The sequence below is a fragment of the Protopterus annectens genome, chromosome 3.part0, assembly GCF_019279795.1.
Source record: "Protopterus annectens isolate FY-2018-M chromosome 3.part0, PAN1.0, whole genome shotgun sequence".
NCBI classification, from domain to species: Eukaryota; Metazoa; Chordata; order Ceratodontiformes; family Protopteridae; genus Protopterus; species Protopterus annectens.
The window spans coordinates 798,841,810-798,864,337 of NC_056731.1; the positions used below are offsets into that span (position 1 = coordinate 798,841,810).

The 22,528-nt window shown below is 41.4% G+C and overlaps 1 protein-coding gene across 1 annotated transcript in view; it reads left to right on the top strand.

Annotated features, from left to right (window-relative positions):
* Nucleotides 1-22,528, top strand: part of SLC6A18 (solute carrier family 6 member 18) — a 312,482-nt gene that overhangs the window by 68,378 nt on the left and 221,576 nt on the right. Inside the window, exon 2 of the mRNA XM_044066126.1 lies at nt 495-635. Within this exon, the coding sequence (XP_043922061.1) occupies nt 495-635 (141 nt within the window). The remainder of the gene's footprint in view (nt 1-494; nt 636-22,528) is intronic.

Sequence of the window (22,528 nt, forward strand, 5' to 3'; positions counted from 1 at the left end):
GTATGGTGGTTAAAAGAGTTTGAAACTCTTTTTTACTGCTGAGTCCTGATGGATTTAGTGAAGCTCGTGTTGGTATCAAATGCCAAAAACTTGTCTCTTAAGTTTTGACAGGAAAAATTATAAAAACGTAAAAAATATTATAATATTAACTAACTAGACTATTGAAAGAAACCAAATATGCAAAAAAAAAATATTTTTAGTTAGTTAAAATAAAAAAATCCTGTCATAAAAGGTATGATAAGGCAGAGCTGAAAGAAAGTGCTGCTAGTCAAGGCTCATCCTTGGCCACGCCCCCCCAAACAGTTTTTAATAGCTTAGTTCACCAGTATACTAGAATGTGCTGTGGAAGTTAAAGCGGTCTTCCTTAAATGCTATTAATATGAAGATCATTTGTTTGCGCTCTAAGTCATACCGTCAGCCTGCATGCCTATATTATACTTAAATGTTATTAGAGTATAAATTAAATTAATGAAATCCATTTCATTGTGATTTAGGTGCATTTTTGATACCTTATTTGATCGCACTTGTTTTGGAAGGAATACCATTGTTTCATCTTGAATTAGCCATTGGGCAACGCTTACGAAAAGGCAGCATTGGAGTTTGGAGTAGTATCTCACCCTACCTCATGGGAGTTGGTAAGTTCCTTTAATTATCCATACACACACACACACACACACACACACACACACACACACACACACACACACACACACACACACCACACACACACACACACACACACACACACACACACACACACACACACACACACACACAGTCCACTGCCAAAAATATAAAATCAAGCTTTGAATCATTTTGGAAAACGCAGGCATAGCTCAGCAGTAAGAATAAAGAACCTACAGATCATCCAGCCGTGGTCGGGTGTTCATGTCCTTGTGCCAAAGCAGGAACTTTAGAACAGTAGCACTTAAAGTAATTTATTGCAACAAAATGTACATTATCTAAAAATTAGAAACCAATATACAGCCCTAGTACTGTGTATATGTATGTTGCAATAGTCATTAATTAATCACTGTCAGTAATGTAGACCATATGAACCTGAAGAACATTGCAGCTCGGTTAAGTCATTTTTAAACACAACAGTGTAATGAAGATATAGGCATAATTTGTTAAAAAAGCCATTTAGTTATTCATTGCACTTTTGTAAGTACATATATTACCTTAGCGTATATTGCAGTGACTCATAAAAACAAATGAAAATATAACAGATGTGATGAATTACACCGAGGTAAAAGCAAATTAACCTGATCAAGTGATGAATGTTGATACATTTAGTGTTAAATAAGACCTTTAAGTTTATAAAATAATTAGCAATGTATCTTTCTAAAAGCGGGGAATAGTAAAAATATTTATCTGCACTTAAAATGAACTACATCATTCACAGCTTATACTTCAGGAATACCGAACATTCCGTCATGAATTGCAAGACATACTGTAACAAATGTTATCAAACTGTTGTATTTTTCCTAAATGAAGTAATGAAAATTTACTCAGAAGTGTAAATACATCAGGACTGTACCTAGAAAAGTCATCAGCCTACAAGGAAATTTAATTGCAAGCTACTGATGTGGTGATGCAAATGTAACTTTTCCATCTGCCCTGATTTTCAGTAAAGGAAATGTTAAAACAAAAGCAAAATTAAGTATCAGAATGACATGTTGTCTCTACAGCCAAATTGCCAACCATTCTTTTGCATGTCTCCTGAAATAATGGCATACACTAATGTGTGTTTGTGTGTGTGCATGATTGTATGTATCTGTGTGTGTTTATGTTTATGTGTGGGAGAGAGAGAGATAGTGGGGCAGAGACAGAGAAATATATAGATCAAAGCATCTTGTATCCTTATTCAAACAAGCAGTTTTGTGATGCCGAGTTTATTTAGTAAATTACTCTGACTGAGAATGGTATACTATCTTAATAAAGTTTGCAGATGTAGCAGAATGGGCTTTTCATTCTTGCAATGCCGTTCTTCTGCTTAAACTGATGTGATCAGAAGATGGAAGTACAATGCACATTAAACATCTTTCTTGTAAATGTATTAAATGCAAATAGCTTTTTCAGATGTCAGTGTGCCAGGTGGAGTTAAGTCATTAGTAGTGAACATTAACCCACCAAGCTATATCCTATCACATTGCTGTCTTTCACTTGTATCTGATGATAAGGTTTAGAATTCAAAGTGGTTTATCTGCTTCCTTCACAAAAAAATATGAATTTTCAGGATAACACCTGAAGAAACAACATATTCCAATATATTATTTTCCAATACTAAAGGGAAGTCATTCTGCCCAACTAAGTTCAGATAACTAACTGATGCACAAGTTGCCTTATGGCAAAAAAGAAATAACCACCAGTATATCCAACACATTTAATAAAACTCTGGCATCTCGGCCAAAGCCTTCAAGCAGTATAACACAAAGTAAAAAACTTGCCCCATATATACACATACAAATACATCAATTAAACAATCATACAATTAAAGAAGTACTCTCCAATTACATTCTTCATTGGAGACAGGATGTCAAATTTTAAAATGTAAGTAGATTATTTTAAAAGCAACTGTTTCTTGATAAAAGAAACCTCAAATCTAGATATTTGTATTTTTTCCAAAGCAGTGCCTTGTAGCCCTTTACTGTCTCCATCATGAAACAAACTAAAATATTCAGCTATAGAGCTCTCTGCTTTTATATTAACAATATCTCTCACATGCTCTAAAACTGTTGTTTTAAAACACCTTTTGTTTCTCCAATATAAAAGTTGTTGCAAGGACATCTCAAGGCATATATAACACCTTCAGTATTGCAAGTAAAATGGCCACAGTTCTAAAAGAAGCATTATTTATTCTAGGAAAAGTTTTTATTACATACTTGCAAGCCTTGCACTTGCCACAAGCAAATGTACCACACATTGTCAAACTATATGGTATATTGGGAGATGGAATACTGAATTTACCTCTTACCAAAAAATTCTGTATACTTTTTCCTTTTCGTCAATAAATCTGTAATATTTGACAACATGTTTATGAAAAAAAGAATTTCAATATAAATGTTCCCTTTCGAACAAGCCCATACTATGGTTGACATACATGGGGGCAAAGGCTGCCCCCATGGCAGTGCCTTGTTTCTGATGGTATAACTCATTATTAAATTGAAAAACATTTTTTGTTAAACAGAAATGGACAAGCTCTGCAATATATTCTGTAGCAGGACTGTTTCCCAAAAAGCATCTTATCGCCTCAATACCAAAACTGTGCTGGATGCTGGTGTATAAACTCTTTGCATCTATTGTCACCCTAAACATATTACAATTCTACTTAATAGTGCTTATGTTTTCCAGGAAATCAAACACATCACAAATATATGAAGGCAAGGTGCAAACTTTGGGAAACAAGTAACTGTGAAGAAACTGCCCTACTTTGTTTAAGAAATAATTACGTCCTGAAACTATAGGCCTGCCTGGGGGCAGCCTAAGATTCTTATGCAACTTAGGAAGGCAATAGAAATAGGTCATTTTACAATTTTCTACATTAAACTTTTTTTTATGTCTTCCTCAGAAAAATAGCCTGGCCTATAGCCCTTGTGCAAGAAATTTTCATACTCCTTTAATGGATGATAAGGTTATCAACTTTTTCATAAACCGTATCCATCAAATGCTCTTGGCACATAACTAAATATTGGATGTAGGACATGATCACCAACTTATCGCCTTTGTCAGCCAGCTTAAATATTAAATCACCTCTGTTACTTAATGCTTTCAGTGACTTCCATTCTAATAATGTTAAATTGTAATTAATAAATCCACAAAAAAGGCGTAGAGGTTCACAAACAAAACTCATTTTATTCACAAATAAATGGTGAGCGCTTTCACCGGCTGTAATACGCCAGCGTCTTCAGACCAAATCCAAACAAATTCAATTTATAGTAGGTAAAAAAGTTTTTCATCTGAATAATGGTTAAATAGTAAAAGCTAGCAAAAGCTAGATAAATGCCTAGGAGTAGAAAGTTTTTTAAGGGTACACATATGGTATTTAGTTTTTATATATATATTTTTTTATTTATTTATTTATTTACATTTATTAGGTTATATTTTGGAAGTTGTAATTTTTTATATGTACAAACAATCAAATGTATTACATACAAGTTTTTATACAATATCTTGTATTTTCAAATTTAGTTAAAGTGGATAATATGATATGTGTTGTATTCAGCTTGCATTATATGTATTCATCATCAATAACTCGGCTTAGTAAGTTAGTTTATTTAATGCCTTTTTAAACAATGTCATTTAAGTAAGTTTTTTTTAAGTTCTTAATTGGATAATTTTTAAGGTCATTAATCAATTAGTATGCTCATTAAGTATGTAGAATTGTATATAAAATAAGTGGGGACTGTTTTGAATTTGTTTGGATTTGGTCTGAAGGAGCTGGCGTATTGCACCCGGTGAAAGTGCTCACCATTTATTTGTGAATAAAAGGAGTTTTGTTTGGGAACCTCTACACCTTTTTTGTGGATTTACCAGTTTGTGTTTTCGTGTTTTGTTCTTCAAATTGTAATTAATGTTATACATTTCTTTTTTAAATTTCAAATACTCATTATTCACAGCAAAATTAAGCATTTCAGAGAAATGTATAATACCTTCATTTAAAAAAGGTGGAATAAATGTGCTATTATGTTTAACATGACTTGTATCAAAGAGACAGTAAGCATTAGACTCAATATAAGAATCACATGACTTGTATCAAAGAAACAATAAGCATTAAACTCAATATAAGAATCACATGAATAGAAACTCCCTGGGATTCAGGAACAACCATTTTCCATGCAGGAACAGTGTAGGAGCCCCTGCACGGAAAATGGCTACCAAGCAATCCAGGAAAGTGCCATTTTTATGTGCACGAGCGGCCCTACACTGTTCCTGCACAGAAAGCCATGCAGGGTGCAAATTACCTCATTTGCTGGTAACAAACCATGCAAATGAGGTGATTTCGCGATCCATAAAGCTGACTGGACTCCATGCAGGAACAGTGTCAGAGCAGAAATGTATTCAGTAAGTAACTGAATACATTTCTGCATCTGAGCAAACAGAGGCAGGACAGCTCATGGAAAGCATGTATTACAATCAAACACACATGCCAATGGCCAAATATAAGGCCATTGGCAATAATAAATGTTTTTTTTTTTTTTAAATTAAACTTTTTTGTTGGCCGAACACAGCTGTTTAAGCTTAGTGCAGCAGCTCACAAACAGGATTATGCCGAAAATTTAAAAAATGAGAAAAGTCAATTTTAAGATAATTCTACATTTTGCCATTATAGTCAATGTAATACAGAATGTAAACAATACAAGGGAGCACTGTTTGTCAATGGGAAAGGGTCCATCTAATGCAGTAACTAAGGACCTACACACTTGGGGATGCAAATGAGGGGAGTTATACTGAATCACAGATTTCTTAAGTGTCAGCTTGTACCTAACTGAGTAGGTGCAGCAATACAACAGTGTAAGTATAAGAGCTGAATGACTTCATAAGGGGACTTTGTCATGCTTGCTGTAAGCTCATTGGAGCTCTGTGGCCCTAGTTTGCCCTTAGCTAAGCACAGCTAAGGAAGGGTGTGTGTCTGAGGCTGTATTGTCTTATTCCATGAAACACAGAGTGTGTTCGCATCTAGGGAGGGCCATTTCTGCTTAAAAGTGCTTACATTAGCTAAACGGGTGTGAGCAATGTGCAGCGGGCCAAAAAAAAAAAAAAAAAAACAGAGGAAATGGCAGCACTGTTTTCATTTGAGCACTGGGTATGCGCGGCATGCCTTGGGGCTTAAATAGGGAGGAAGTGGGAAGGGAAAACAGCAGTAGGAAGGCAATCAAGGAGAACTAGCATAGCTGGCAGGTGGAATGTATCAGAATCAGCCAATTACACATGCAGCAGCCCAGCACACAAATATAAACTATGCAAACACCCTACAGACTGTTTTTTCCCACACACTCTATGCCAATGGTGTACACAGATGGGGGATTTTTAACTGGCAAAAATAACTAAATATGTTAGAGGCTGCTGCTACTTCACTCCCTCAATATGTGCTAGAGACTGAGGGTGGTGAGGAGGAGAATGCTGACAACCAACCCATAGTGAGGAGGAGGAGAAGAGTGTGCAGACCCAGTATAACCTACCAGGTCCTACATGAGCTGGAGATAGTAGAGCCCTATGGGGTGGACAGGGACATTCTACAGCAAATCACTGAGCTGTGCCAGCCATGCCTTACACACAGAACTAATAGAGGGGAACTCTTCTCAGTGGATACCAAGGTATGTCTAGGCTTAAAAATACTAGCCACAGGTACCTTCCAAAGACCAACTGGGGAGATGATGGGGGTCCCACAGGCATCAGCATCCAGGGTACTCCACCAGTTCCTGGATGCCATGACGCCACATGCCAATGAGCACATATGTTTCCCCACCACCCGTGAGGCATTGACAAGAAGTATGTGTCTCTTCCACCATATAGCAGAATACCCTGAAGTAGTTGGTGCCATAGACTGCACCACATCCACATCAAAGCACCACCCAGTTAGCGGGGCAGGGTTTACATAAACCGCAAGGGCTTCCCCTTCATCAACTGCCAGGTCATGTGTGATGCCCAGGGCATTATCATGAATGTGTGTGCTGGCAGCCCTGGAAGCTATCAGGACTCCCACATCTGGCATTGCTCACAGCTGTATCAGGCATTTGCCAGGGGGGACATCCCATATGGCCATCTAGTGGGGGATGCTGGCTATGCACTGGAGCCATATCTGATGACAACCAACAGAAATGTACACACACGAACAAGAATACCATAATGAGGCACACGCATAAACCAGGATCATTGTACAGCATGTGTTTGGGATGCTGAAGTCACGGTTCTGCTGCCTTGACATATCTGGTGGAGCCTTGCAGTACTCTCCAGCTACATGTACACAAATGTTCATAGTATGTGCCATGCTACGCAATATGTTCCATAGAAACAGCTGCAGCAGTAACAGCATGGGGCAGGGCCACACAGCCCCCTATCATTGCCAAGGCCAGCACAGGCACAGAGGGACTCGAAGGAGGAATATCCTGAGCCTGCCCCTGTAGGCAGAAGGAGGAGTGCACAATATGCCCAGGCCTTGGCAAACAGGCAATGCACAGCACACACACTGACACTGTAGAGACCCAGGGACTTATACCTCTCTCTGACTCGCACAGACAGTAAAAGGGATGCCAAACATGACACTACCTGAGCTTTACCATGTGCAAGGGAGTGTACTATGTGCATCCAACATAGTCAGCCCTCCAGCACTGTCCTCAGTACTGGCCCAGCAACGAGGTAAGTAACTCTCCCTATCAATTACTGAATGGAGTAGTATGTTCTCATACTTGTATGTGTGATATGGATGCAAGCATGCAAGGGAATTGGGTGGCTGAATGGGATAGCAGCAGACAGCTATATGGGACAGCAGGAAATTCACAACAAATACTGGTGTCAACATACTAGGCATCACTACACAAGGTGACATCCCCCACTGCAGTACATGTGATGGCCCAAAGAACTGTGGGTGTCAATAGATCACACACATGGATGTCAATGAGGGTCACATATCCACCACCAGCCTCACCCAGCAGGACAGATGTAGATGACAATGAAGAAAGGCTGGGCTAAGGCCCCCAAATGATGGCAATGGTGAACAGCCCCCCACCAGACCTACACAGAAATACTACAACAGGTCTGGCAGTTGCATTCCAGTTCTGAAGGGTAAGACGTCTGAAACTGAAATATATGCTATTAATATCTAACATGTGTTCTCTACTGATATGCCTCCTGTCTGCATGATAGGTCACAATACAATATGAAATGGAAGCCAACAGAGTAACCAACATACCAGTACAGTCATATCAAATGTTAAAGTCTGTAGGTGTGCACCCCCACACACAATCCCATGTAGAAATGCAGTAACAGATGGCCTGCAGCACTCTCAAAAGGCCTACAATTCTCTGACAAACGGCCATATCTCACCCATAGTGCCAATGTATGGAATGTCAGGGGGTCCCAACTAACAACCTAACAGTAAAGAGAAAACAAATGCAAGGCCATGTTGACAAATGCCAGTAGCATGCCTCCCCATGTCCTACTGCAAGGACTGTGGATCAGGCCATAAATACTGCTGGGATAAAGGCCCAACTATAGGGATGCCTCTGAGATATTGCTTACATAATGTTAGGTGGAGGAGAGAATAGCAGAGGGGGGTGTAGAAGCATGGATGTCATGGAGTGTACTACTCCTGACCGCAAACTCATGAATGAATAGCCAGAAAAATACTTGTAAACCACAATGTGAAGGTAAACTGACCAGATATATGAGCCTTGCCTCTGGATAACCTGGGTGTATCTGTACAGCTGAGAGGTATGGCCTCAGCAGGCTATGGCCATTCCTTGAAGTTGAGAAAAGCACATGGAGGAGAACCTCAGCCAGCATAATAACAAGGTGCTGGACCATTTACACAAAACCAGGAGTCTATTGTCTGTAGCTACCCCTCCACAATGGCAGGTGTGTACCAGAATGTGTAGTCTATATGCCTCAGAATATTGGTCTCAGCTTCATTCATCTCGTATTTCCCAGTAAATAACTGTGAGCAAAGAATGATAACTTGTCAGTAGTTGATGGCATGACACATCACAGTTTAAAACAGTACATATGTCAGAATATCTATGCTAGAACCAAACATGTCACACAAACAGCACAGACAGCAATAGTTACAGTATCCCCTGTATGTTAAGCCCATTGTGTCTCCATATTGGCACCCTATCTACAGATATCCTGCAGAAACAGTTTGCTAGGTGTAGCTGTAGCACACAAAACCCTGAACTGGAGTCCAACCCTCCTTGGAATGGATGCACAGACTCAGTGTAGAAGGTCATACTGGGCATGCCCCTACCCTTAGAGAAATTAAGCCCTTGTCTCACAACACAGTGGACTACAGTTATCGGTTATTCGCAGCTGTCTGTGCACACACACCAAATTGTACATCATTGATACTTCACACACACACACACATTGGATAGGAATACACACACATATCTAAGGCCAACATTATATAATATGTCAAACATACACACACAGAGACGTGGGGAAAAGAAAGACAGACAGCGACAGAGAGGATCCCATTATGAGGCCTGTCCCACCCACTACACATCCTATTGGTCTATATCACATGATTTGCTGATGTCATTCACTGTAGAAATACCTTTGGTTAGCTCTCAGCCTTATAGTGTCAGTGGTGCTTGTGATAACTGTGTAATACTACACTACAAATAGGGTTGCCACCTTTTTAAATGCCCAAAGTGGAACATTTTTGGTACATACATCAGATTTTGCAGGCCAAAACATACTCACTGCCAGTACAAAGGACATAACTTCCCTTTTTTGCCTAAATAAAAGGTTATTCTTGTAGCATTTTAGTTGCTTATTCTGTTTCTTATAACATTTAGGTGTTTCAGATACAGAATAACTGTTTTATGCAACTATCGCATAAAATATAGGAACTAATTCTGTCCTAAAATCTCAGGACAATTCCCATTTTTACACTTTTTTAGCAGGACACAACTGCCCAAAGAGGAACTGTCCCTCGCAAAGTGGGACAGGTGGTAACCCTAACTACAAATAGATATCCATGTAGCAGTTGTAATCTCAGACCTGGCAAATGTAAAATTTTGTGTGAGTGTGTGTGTGTGTGTGTGTGTGTGTGTGTGTGTGTGTGTGTGTGTGTGTGTGTGTGTGTGTGTGTGTTTCTAGATGAATGTGGTTGAGGCCATTCACACTCACTAAATTACCCATACTATTCCTTCAGCACTGCAGCTGATGTCACTTACCTTCAAAGATACCTTTGGACAGCTTCCCACCATATAAGCTCTGTGGTGCTTGTGATAACTATGTAATACTATAGTGTAGCGAACTAGTTAAGTAGGAGTTCTGATCCTGACAATTGTGTAAATGTGAGTGTTTGTGTGAAAGAGTGTGTGTATCCTTGTAGAGACCTGATTTTGTGATCATTCACACATACAACACTTCCCTTATCCTTCCTTTAGCACTGCTGCTAATGTCACTCACCTTCAAAGATACCTTTGCAGAGCTCTTGAACATGTAAGCTCCGTGGTGTGTGTGATAAATATGGAACAATGTAGTTACGATAGCTACATAGGTATGGGTTTGAAACTCATCCCTTGCAAGTGTTTGTGTGTGTACATATGTATGCTTGCACCTCAAAGATTTTTGCCCCCATTTACACCCAGTACATATCTCAGTGCCTGACTTTAGCAGATATCATCCACCTTAGAAGTACCTGTTGGCAACTGTCAGCAACATAAGGTCACTGGTGCATGTGGTAAATGTATAATGTAATGGTCAGAAAAGACAGCACGATAGAGATTTGAACCTTGCCCCTGGCAAATGTAAATGTGTGTGTAGGGTGGAATATTTTTTGGAATCTCTCACCCACTACATCACCCAATACCAGAATTTACAAGGGCTGATAATGGCCCTCACCTTATAAGTACCTTGGGACAACCTCTATCCTATAACCTCCATGGTGCATGCAATGAATGTGGTACACTGTAGTAGCAATAACTACACAGGTATGAGTTTTAATTTCATCCCTGGCAAGTGTTTGTGTGTACCTCAAAGATTTTGGCCCCACTTACACTCAGTACACATCTCAGTGCCTAACCTTAGCAGTCCTGCTGATATCATCCACCTTAGAAGTATCTGTTGGCAACCCCAAACCATGAAAGGTCAGTGGTGCATATGGTAAATGCATAACATAATGGCCTAAAAGGATAGTTAGATAGAGGTTTGAACCTCACACCTGGCAAATGTGTGTGTAGGGTAAAATAGTTTTTGGAATCCTCACCCACTACATTCCCCAAATGCCAGTATTTACAAGGGCTGGTGATGTTCATCACCTTAGAAGTACCTTGGGACAGCATCCATCTAATAACCTCCATGGTATGCGTGATGAATATGGTATACTGTAGTAGTAATAACTAGCATAGGTATGGGTTTGTATCTCATCTCTGGCAAGTGTTTGTGTGTGTACATATGTATGTCTGTATCTTAAAGACTTTGGCCCCATTTACACCGAGTACACATCTCAGTGCCTGACTTTAGCAGTCCTGCAGATATCATCCACCTTAGAAGTACCTGTTGGTAACCCAGAGCCATGTAAGGACAGTGGTGCATGTGCTAAATGCATAGTCATAATCATCTGAAAAGATAGTTAGATAGAGGTTTGAACCTCACCCCTAAAAAATGGAAATATGTGTATAGGGTAAAATGTTTTTTGGAATCTCTCATCCACTACATCACCCAATGCCAGTATTTCCAAGGGCTGGTGTGATGTTCCTCACCTTAGAAGTACTTTCGACAACCTCCATCCTGTAATCTCCGTGGTGTGTGCAATGAATGTGGTACACTATAGTAGCAGTGACTGCATAGATATGGGTTTGAATTTCATCCCTGCCAAGTGTTTGTATGTATGCCTGTACCACAAATATTTTGGCCCCACTTACACCCAGTACAATTCTCCGTGTCTGACTTTAGTAGTCATGCAGATATCATCCACCTTAGAAGTTCCTGTTGGCAACTCTAAATCATGTAAGGTCAGTGGTGCATGTGTTAAATGCGTAGTATAATGGTCTGAAAAGATTGTTAGATAGAGGTTTAAACCTCACACCTGGTAAATGTGTGTGTAGGATAACATCTTTTTTGGAATCTTTCACCCACTACATCACCCAATGCCAGTATTTACAAGGGCTGGTGATGTTCCTCACCTTAGAAGTAAATTGGGACAACATATGTCTTATAAGATCCATGGTGTGTATGATGAGTACAGTACACTGTAGTAGCAATAACTGCATAGGTCTGGGTTTGAATCTCATCTCTGGAAAGTGTTTGTGTGTGTACATATGTATGTCTGTACCCCAAAGATTTTGGCCCCATTTACACCGAGTACACATCTCAGTGCCTAACTTTAGCAGTCCTGCAGATATCATCCATCTTAGAAGTACCTGTTGGCAACCCTACCCCATGTAAGGTCAGTGGTGCATGTGGTAAATGCATAACATAATGGTCTGAAAAGATAGATAGAGGTGTGAACCTCATCCCTGAAAAATGTAAATATGTGTGTGTGTAGGGTAAAATATTTTTTGGAATCTCTCACCCACTACATCACTCAATGCCAGTATTTACAATGGCTGGTGATGTTCCTCACCTTAGAAGTACCTTAGGACAACATCCATCCCATAAGTTCTGTGGCGCATGTAATAAATGTGGTACACTGTATTAGTAATACATAGCTAAGTAGGGGTTTGAAACTCAGTGCTGGCAAGAGTGTGTGTGATGGTGGGACTGTGATTGTGTAAGAACAGGATCTATTAGGTGGTGGATTTTGCTAAATTATTACATTGAGGACCTAGTATATGTCACAATGTCCACATTATAAGGCTAACAGTTGTCAAACACCAGAGAGGTTGGTGTAGACAATGCACAGCTCTAAATGTGTCAGTATGGATTACTGAGCAATATAGGCAACCCTTCTATTACTCAGAGACCACTCTCCACCCACATATCATACACAAACACACTTGGCTAGGCAACAATCACTATAATGGTATTTCCCCTGCATATTGCCTCACAGATAGTACCCACGGTGTGATTGCAGTGGACTACATGCCTCTTGACCACAACAGTGCCATTGACATCAGAAAGTACTTTGATGTGTTACATCTCCTGACTGTGTGTTATCCAGCAAGTAAAAGGACATGGCACCCTGTTCCATCCCCTCAGTAGCCCAGTCAATGTGTACAGTGGCCCTTTTGCCATGTTCCCCACTGGATGACTGCAACAACTGTAGAGTCTGCAAATGTACCCCACCAAGGGAATATCATGCCTTATACACATGCCCTGTTCTAACTCCACTGAATATCATACTGTCAATGTAGGTACAATCACTACCTCAGTTACATAGCCAGGTCTCACCAAATGAGGTCAGGAATGCTACACATCAGAAGATAGCAATCTGTCCACACAACATGCCCCAGAGACCTCAAGCACACTTCCACACGTCAAAGAACATGCATGCGGGACATGTGCACAACCCAGACACTGTCCATGTTATGCAATATAGATCACATACATGAAAAGCAGTGCAGGCCACCCACAACAGAAACCTGGATGAGTGGATGGGGAATACAATACCCACCCTTGGGGACCACTCCAGTGACTATACTCCTGAGCCACACTGGGGACTATTGTCATGTGGCCTGATGCCAAGGTATTCCCTTGGGCTAGCCCTGTACAGCCTTCAGGCCCATTCACCTACTACACACCTATGAACCAATGAACCTATGGATCTCAGTACTGGCAAATGTGTTTGTGTGTGTGTGTGTATGCGTGTGTTTGCATGTGTGTGCCTGTGTGTGCGTGCGTGTGTGTGCGTGTGTGTGCGCGTGTGTGTGTGTGTGTGTGTGTGTGTGTGTGTGTGTGTGTATGAATAGTAATTTTGGTGTGCTTGGTTGATGAATATCCCCTGTGACTGTGGTCATTAGCAATCAGAGGTGTGTCCAAACCAGAACATATACTATCTTCATTCTACAGCAGATGTTGTACATCAACATGTACCTATGTACAACCCTAGGCCCTATAATCTGTGAGGCATATGCAACCACTGTGTTACAGACTGGGAATTACTGTGCACATACTGTACCCTGCCTATGACATGGTGGATGTGTCACCACACTGCCATACCCTATGGCCTTGCTGCAGGGCCACATCCTGGTGACACACAGAAGCCTAGAATGGAAATGGGATACAGCATGTGAGAACACATTCACTCAGCACTTCACTTGTGGGGGAGAGAGGAGTAAAGCTGACACTGAATGTATTGACAAGACTGTGTCCATTATCTGTTGTCTCAGGATAGGTATTAGCTTTGTGCAGCACTTGTGTTTAATGCTGTGGAGGTTGTTGATGTAACTATCAAGGCTGTTGTGACTGTTGTCAGTATCTGCTGCATCTCTGCTGCTATAGATGCTTGTTGGGGACTCCATGAGGGATATAAAGTTGTGTTTGAGGCTAATAAGGGAGTCATTGGACATCATCTTTCCCTGCAACAGTAATGTACACTTCAGTAATGGCAGGGGACCATCACATTGTCTCCCAGTGTTTGGAGGACAGTGTCTGGGTTCTGTTGGCTCTGGCTAGTACCATGCATTCATGTACATGTTTGTACAGTGCCTATGTGTATGATTCCACAGTCATGCAGCTACATCCCATTGCCATGGATGCAGTGAAGACATCCACTCCTGTTTTCATGACTGCAAATTCAGCTTTGGAGTGTTTTTGCCAGGTAGTTATCTTTGTGGGGGGTGGCTGACATGTTGAGTTCCATGTTGATTACAGCCTATGTGAATCTCACCATGCAGGGATTGAAATCAGGGGATGTGCAACGGTCCCATATTTAAGTGGTCAACACAGGTCAAGGTTGTTACATCCTCTACCAGGGGTCAGTATAAGCTGGTCTAGGGCAATGGAAATGATGAATCCCAGAAGTGTTGGGCCACTGTACTGGCGATTGGCTACATTCCCCAGGTGATGGAGGGGTAGTTGAAGACTCGTACTATGTCAGTGTTGCATTGGACCATCAGAGATGGCAGGGTGTTGAGAAATGTACATTGACAGTCTAGGGACATAGATGTGGGCCAATAGCAGGCTATGGTCTGGATAGCACCATTACCCCAAGGCAGTTGTACCGGAAGTATCTCCAATGCATTATGATGGGATGCTAGTCTGGAGGTGTTGCTATCCATAATGAATATGGAGACAACACCACCTGTGGAGGTGTGGTGTGGTCCATGTTTGGGAGCTGACAGCTGTGGAATGCGTCATAGCCTGATACTGCAGGTCTGCTGTCTGCTGCTGTGAACCACCTCTCCATTACAGCAGACATGTGCCCTACACTCCAACAATTGCTATGAGTGACTGCATCCTGACAGTTAGATGTCCACTGTTGAGCAGCATGACCCTCAGATTATATACATGTGTAGCTGTTACAGTGATAATAACATTAGGAACACTGCCTAATAAGGTACCATAGGGGTGGCAAGACACATAGCCAGTACCTGGCAACCTAGCAGTGACAGATGTAGGACATCCATGGCAAGTCATTGGGTTCTGGCAATCATGCCATCCCAAGCAAAGAGGTCCAGGATCCCCTGAGAATTACACATAACATGTAAGTCAATGTTGCAGTCAACCATCTGTTGATAGTACCGCAGCATCATTCTGGGTTACAGCAGTACACTGTCTAGGGCTACTGTCACACCTGCCTGAACCGCATAATCAGAGAGTTAAACCATGTCTCCTGTCGTGTAGTCCAGGGAGGTGTGTCCCAATTCATTCACAAATACATGGATACGGAGTGATACTTGGAGTTGTATAGTGACATGACTGGTTGTGTCATGTGTTAGATGCTGGCATGTGATTGATATTTGGCTGTTACCTGCTCTATATTCAACCTAATGAGTGGGATGTGTGTGTGTGTCAGTATTGAGTTACCCATGATCACTGTATTGTGCAAGGTGGTTAGCCTTAGGGGCTTAGGTTGGGGCACACTGTGTAGGTTAAATATATGTCCCTTGGCATGTGCCATGTCGCGGTGTCTGAGTGGGTGTCCACCTTGCTGGTCTGTGCTGTTTGGGTAGATGTCCATTGAGTGCCTCTGGGAAGGTGGAAGTGTGGCTTTTCACTGTATGTCATGACTGTTAAAGTGGGTGTCATGGTGAGCTACTTGTTCTACATGGTGTAGTGCAGGTGTTGATCTTATCCTCTTAACCTGCTAGTCCATTCTTTGCTGAAGAGTGAATATGTACACATTGGGTGATATACGGGTAACCCTCATAGTTCTGAGTGTTTGGAGTTTAGAGGGGAGGGTTGTCTGTGTACATGCAGCAGTTGCAACAGTGCCGCCGAATGGACATGTGCACCAGTTCAATGGGTGAAAGCACAGATAACCACCCTTCAAACATGCCAGGAGGGGTGGCCATAACTAGTAAGTACTGGGGTGACATCTGTGATGAATGAGTACTGCTGACGGCTCATAGGTGTGTTACACTTCATGATACAATAACCTGGTGAAGCGCCAAGCCATAATGCTAGTTGAAGTGCAAGACAGAAAGAACTACCATGATGTACAGGTGGAACAGAATGTAGCCTGCCATCTGTAATACTTTACCACAGCTGTGCAGTTATCAGCAGCTTTGGCCATGTGAAAGTTCAGTAAGTTCTGTAGCCCATGCGGTAACTGCGTAACATTATAGTAGTCATACCTAGATTTTTTGACCTGTGTACTACCCTTTACACTTCACACTTCCCTTCACTCCAATTTAGTAGACCTGCTGATATCATCCACCTTAGAAGTACCTGTGGAAGAGGTGGGAATGTATAAGCTCTGTGGCACATCTGATAACTGCATAGCACTATAGTAAGAATGCCTAGATAGGCAGGAGTTCTATTCCTAATGCTGGTAACTGTTTGTGTGTGTGAGGATCATATCATGTGTGGCTTATACCATTTTGATGTGTATACCATACATGGCTGGTGACCAGCTCCCGCTGCCATTACTATATATAGTGTGGTGACAGCATACGCCTCACATGCAACAGGTTAAACCATTGTACAGTCCTCTGTACAGATGTGTCTGGAATATCCATATGTTTAAAACCTATACATGGTCGGAAGTGGTCTGTGTGCCTTAACAATGCCCATGTATGTGATATTATAGCCAAATAGGCAACAGCGAGTATACTGACACATATGGCAGCATGAGGTATCATACCTGACTGAAACATCATGCTGATAGGACGTCTGCCACCCTCACAGGTGGCCTGCCTTGTAGGTGCAATACATGAGTACAGTTGCTTGGATTTACATGTGAACTGTACCTGTTATGGGTCACATTAAAGGCTGGAAGAGGTGTGGACTGTCATATTCTGGTCCTAATTAGTGTGTAACAGGAGCACTTTGCATCTTAAGAGGGGTGTGTGCACAATTTATATCCACTGTATATCAGTAATTTGTCAGGCATGACCTTATCTTAGGATGTTTGTCCAGCACAATTTGCTGGCCTCTGTCCAGACATCTTGGCACTGACAAGTTGTGAGGTATGCTACAGGAATGTTGAATTTATGTCAGATAGGCCCCAGTGGTGACCACTGTGATGCAATACAGTCAACCCCAGCACAAGTGAACATGCACAACAAGCAATATAGCTATTACATAAAGCTATTACTGATGGTTGTGTGCATGGTAAATTGCATGCACTTCACATGCCTGGGGTATTGCCAGGCAACAACAGAACAATGTAATACCCACCAGCTTCAGGCTGCTGTCCCATATGCAGACCAGAGGGTCCTAGGTAGTTGTGAGAGGGAGTTATTGTCAGCAGACGCACATGTAGCCTTGGTATAGGATGGATGCAGTATGTCTGCACATCTACAGTACTAACCACAATAATACACAGTATATTGTCCTCACCATAAATGTGCACCTCTGTGCATTAGAAAACCCCATCCACAACTGCAATTGGACCTGACACATGCATGTAGATACAATACAGATACATGTATGTCTGATACATTAGTGTACTAATCACCACTGGGCCCTTACCTGCATGCACCTCATTCAGTGTGTGCATGTGCAACCCACCTCCACAATACTTCCCTCAGTGTCATGGCTTGTGCATTTGGCATGTGGCCCAAGTGTGGTGAGGAGCTTCTCGGTGGGTGTCAGTGGGGGCTTAATGGCTGGGCCTCCACCTGTGGCTAGCCTGTCCCTCACTACAGCATCAGCCCGTTGATGGGCATGGCATTTGAGGTCAGTGGCCAGATATTGCACATGCTCATCAGTTCTCCTGTGCAGGCCGGCATAATTTACACTGTGGACTACACTGTTTCACAGGGCAGTCCTCTCCCGCACATATTCTGGTCTCTGTTCACATGACATGGCATAATGTCCAATCACATATTGGGTGATGATGTCTGTTTCCCCAACAGAGAATGCTGGTAGGCAAGCACTCTGCATGTTACCTGGAAGATATAAACAGGAAAAGGTCACAGGACCTCATATGGTTGTCAAAATGCACATCAACAGTGGATATTACTTGCAAATAATCTAGACTATACCAGAAACCTCCAAGCTATCATGGCTATAGCAGCTTGCATTACACACCTGTCCCTGAGCTTTCTTATTCACCCCAATGTTTGACACTTTATTGCATAATCCTCTATCCTCCATTCATCTCTGTGTAGAGGGCTGACAGTGGTCATCTTCCAAGTGGATGGTGTGTGGATGGTGGCAGGTCTGTGTTTGACTGTGGTGTGTGATGGAGCTCTGAACACATTCCTGAGTTCATGTAGGAGGCAGACACTGATGTTATTATGCCCCATGGAGATATGCTGTTGTTGCCATCAGTAGGCAATATGTACATGCTCATCATTGTTGTAAGGAGGAGTGTGGTTGATGTGCATATCTCCAAATATGACTGGGGTGAACAGGGTAGCGATGTTCCCACCTATCCTGTGTGATGCAGGTTGCCTACATCCATGGCATGCATGTATGAGGTGTTCTTTACCCTCAATACAGGGTGAATTGTGTTGTTTCATCTGAGACATGCAACATATATGGAGACACAGTTGCAATTGTCCTTGGTGGTGTGGATATGTCCGATTCATAGTCATAGTCGGCATTACAGGATGTCACCTGTGAACCTACCTGCTTGTTCAGATATAGGTGGACTTGCTTTACAGTTGTTGCCTGCACCTATGTGTGCCTGTACAGCCAATTTAGCAACCTATTATGTGTTTTTTTTCTTGCTGCTGTCCAACAAAGGGGATTACTCTACCTTGGTCGAGGCTGGATATACAGGTCAGGTACTGCTGTGTCCATATAGCTACAGTGGATATAAAGGGTACACACCCCTGTTACACTGCCTGGTATTTGTGCAATTGGAACATGACACCACAATAACTCAGTTCATAACATTTCTCACCTGTAGTGTGACCTATAGCCTGTACAATTCAATTGAAAACATAACAATCTGGCTTGTGAAAAAATATGGAAATAATACTCGGTACAATACACCTGTTGAATGAGTGTGCACACCCTTAAACTTGTGTATGCACCTCTTGAGATGGTTGCAGCATTCATCCGTCTTGGTCTGGACTCTAACATCATGGCACATCTTCACTTGGCAATAGTTGCTCACCTTCCTAGAAACACCTTTGACTGTATTGCAATGGAATTGGACAGATTAGGGGTTATATTCAAGATGAGAAACATTATGAATTGATCTTCTGTGGTCTGATTGTCATACAGTACACAAACCTGGCATTCCAACAGGGGTGTGTGCACATGATATCCTCTGCATATAGGTGTTGATATAGCTTGTAGTGGTAGGCATGGACAGAGGGTCATAACACAGTTGGACACTTCTTTGAGTAATACCCGATAATCATGCCTACTCCAGTACCCACATCAGTGTCAAGGCAATGCAACCATCAGTAGCTGTGCACATAAAGTATTTATTATTTATTTATTTATTTATTTTACATTTGTTTACTGGGATAGTCCGACTGGACACAGGTCCGTTTTCAGCTGAGGCCCGGGGAGAACAGCTCCACAAATAATTACTTTACATTCTCTTGGTTAACATTACCAGTAAGACAGAACCTTAGTTAACATTAGTATGATATAAGATAGTATTCATGGAGACAGTTACAAAGTTAGTTACATTACAATAGTAATATTTGCAGATAGTTACAAAGTCAGTTACATTACAATAGTAATATTTGCAAGGTACAGGATATTTTGGCTCAGAGTACAGTATGTTTGTTGAATATGGATAAAACAGTAGTTTAATATGAGATTTGTAGAAGTATTTGCTAAAATTTGTGCAAAAAGGGGTAAGATGGTAGAGCATAATTGGTGTTATAGCTTTGTGTCACTAAGCTATTAGTGGTTGAGGACAATGGTGTTTGTTTAAGTGAGTACTAATAGTCGTGACTTGTTTGGTCAGCGATCCCACCTCACAACCTCTCAGAGCATCACATCTGGACAATGCCTAAATCACATAAATGTCTGTTGTATGCACTGACACTGATATAACACACATGTGCAACATGCACAACCTATTTACCCGACTGCTTGAAACCCATGTGATTATTTTTGTGTCTTCTAGCTGAACATATGCATACATACATGTGCTCAGGGGATACCTGATATACATTTCTGTTGAATGTAAGTATGGCACACTGTATTTACATTCTTGCTCCTCAATTATACTTCTCAACCTGTTACAGCAGTACATCTGGACAATGTCACACATAAATGGGTGTCAAAAGGGACATCAGTATTGATACTGTATTAATATATCTGCACCATTCATTAGTATGTTGATTGCACAGTAGGGTTTGACATCACTGTGATAACCTGGAAGATGTCCAACAGTCATAAGTAGGCTAGTATGTTATAATTGCTCACAGACCTGCCAATGGTTTGGCTGACATAACACAGGTATATGTGTATGTGAGTACAGATAGTCACAAATGTGCTTATTGTCCAGCAGAACACTGTACAGTTGAATGTTATTAAGCCAATATATCAAATGCAGTTCAACATACATGTCTGCAACAGTACTCTACTATGAAAACACCCTCTATAGGTATCTTATCTTTACAAGGCAAACATGTGTCATACTCATAATCACAGGTTACATGTTTATGGAAAACATCCCATTAACTGGCCTAGCAGTGGCACAGTCACAACTGTTTGACAGACATTCCTGCGGTTGTCATATATGAGCTATCCATTCCCAGGTGAGTCAGGCTCCTGAGCTGTGATTCCACCTCACAACCTCTCAGAGCATCACATCTGGACAATGCCTAAAATGATGGGGGGATAAATAGGGACAGACTTTAAATATATCTGTTACATACATAGGAAGTTCGTAGAATGATACAGCATTACAGTGAATATTCTTAAGGGTGTGGAGTCTTAAACTCAAGTGTTTGTCATTACCTGATGACTTCAATCCTCAGCTATTTGCCAGTAAAGTACAGATCTCAGGAGGAACGGACAAAAATACATGATGGTAAAATGTGGGCATTCTGTGAGGATCTGTGCAGTTGAGAGGTATGTCTGTGATATCTCCCACTGCAAAGAGGGCCTGATGTGTTGGCCATAGCAGCTGTTTAGCAGGACATTAGTGCAGCATGTCTTGTTGGGACATATATTCTTCTGAATCATATTTCCCATTATTACAGACCAGGTACTACATTCAATTACTTGCCTACGTGTTCCACTTACTTTTCTCTTTTTTCTCTTTTCCACTTTATGTTTCATTTGTTATTTTTGCTCTCTCTCTCTCTCTCTCTCTCTCTCATTCTCTCTCTATGCACTACAGGGATAGAGCTGGTTTGAACAGATGGTAGCATGGCTTTTGTAGGTGATGCTTATGACCAGGTGATGGCCTGTGCAACTATTGGGGTTCCCCACTTGCTAATTGCATGCAGAGCAGCTGTGTAGTTCTTCCAATAACCAATGTCATGTCAACACACTCCTATAAATGAGTACTCCATGTGGGCATTGGCCCTTTCCCTTACTTGTGAGGAAGACATCCTGGAGTTGTGTGGGCTACTACCTCTTACAACAAGACTTGTGGAGACAAGCCAACTAAATGGTGGGAAAGGTTCAGGACTTAGGGGCAGAATGTGAGTATTGCTGTTATATGTTTGGAATACTGCTAGTTTAACAGGGTTTGTCTGCACATACTACTTCTGCATGGGTTTCAGTCTAACAAAGTTTTGTCTCTGCATAGCTCTCAACTGTAGGGTCATCCACATATTGGCCACAGGTTAGCCTGTTATGTATGGGCTGTTCCCCAGACAGGTGTTGTTCTTGACAAATCAGTAGCATACTCCGGTGATTGCATTATGTAGAAGGCACCATACATTTGTTTTTCTGACTTTATATCCTTCAAAAAAGATATGTTACAACAAACCCTGTAACACCAGCAACATTCTCAGTGTATCTCACCAATATTTCATGTATGGCCATGTATTTGGGCTTCAGTCCACCAATTATGTCAGGCTTTGTCCAGATGTTATACAGTAGTAGGTGGATAGATATACTGGTCTATCATTATTTAGTGCTGTAATTCCTGCTGAGGGGAATGGCTGGGAAACATATTAAAGTCTGTAAATTCAAGAGGTAGTTGTATAGAGAATGCTCTTAGATGGCCTTGTAACACATTTTATGTGGGGGACAGTAACACATGTTTTCAAACTAGGCTGTTAGAACATGTCAGATGTATTATTGATTAGAAATATGTCAGTTCTATAGCTGTACATTTGAATAAATCTCACCATGGGGACAGTAGTGGGTCTCAAGG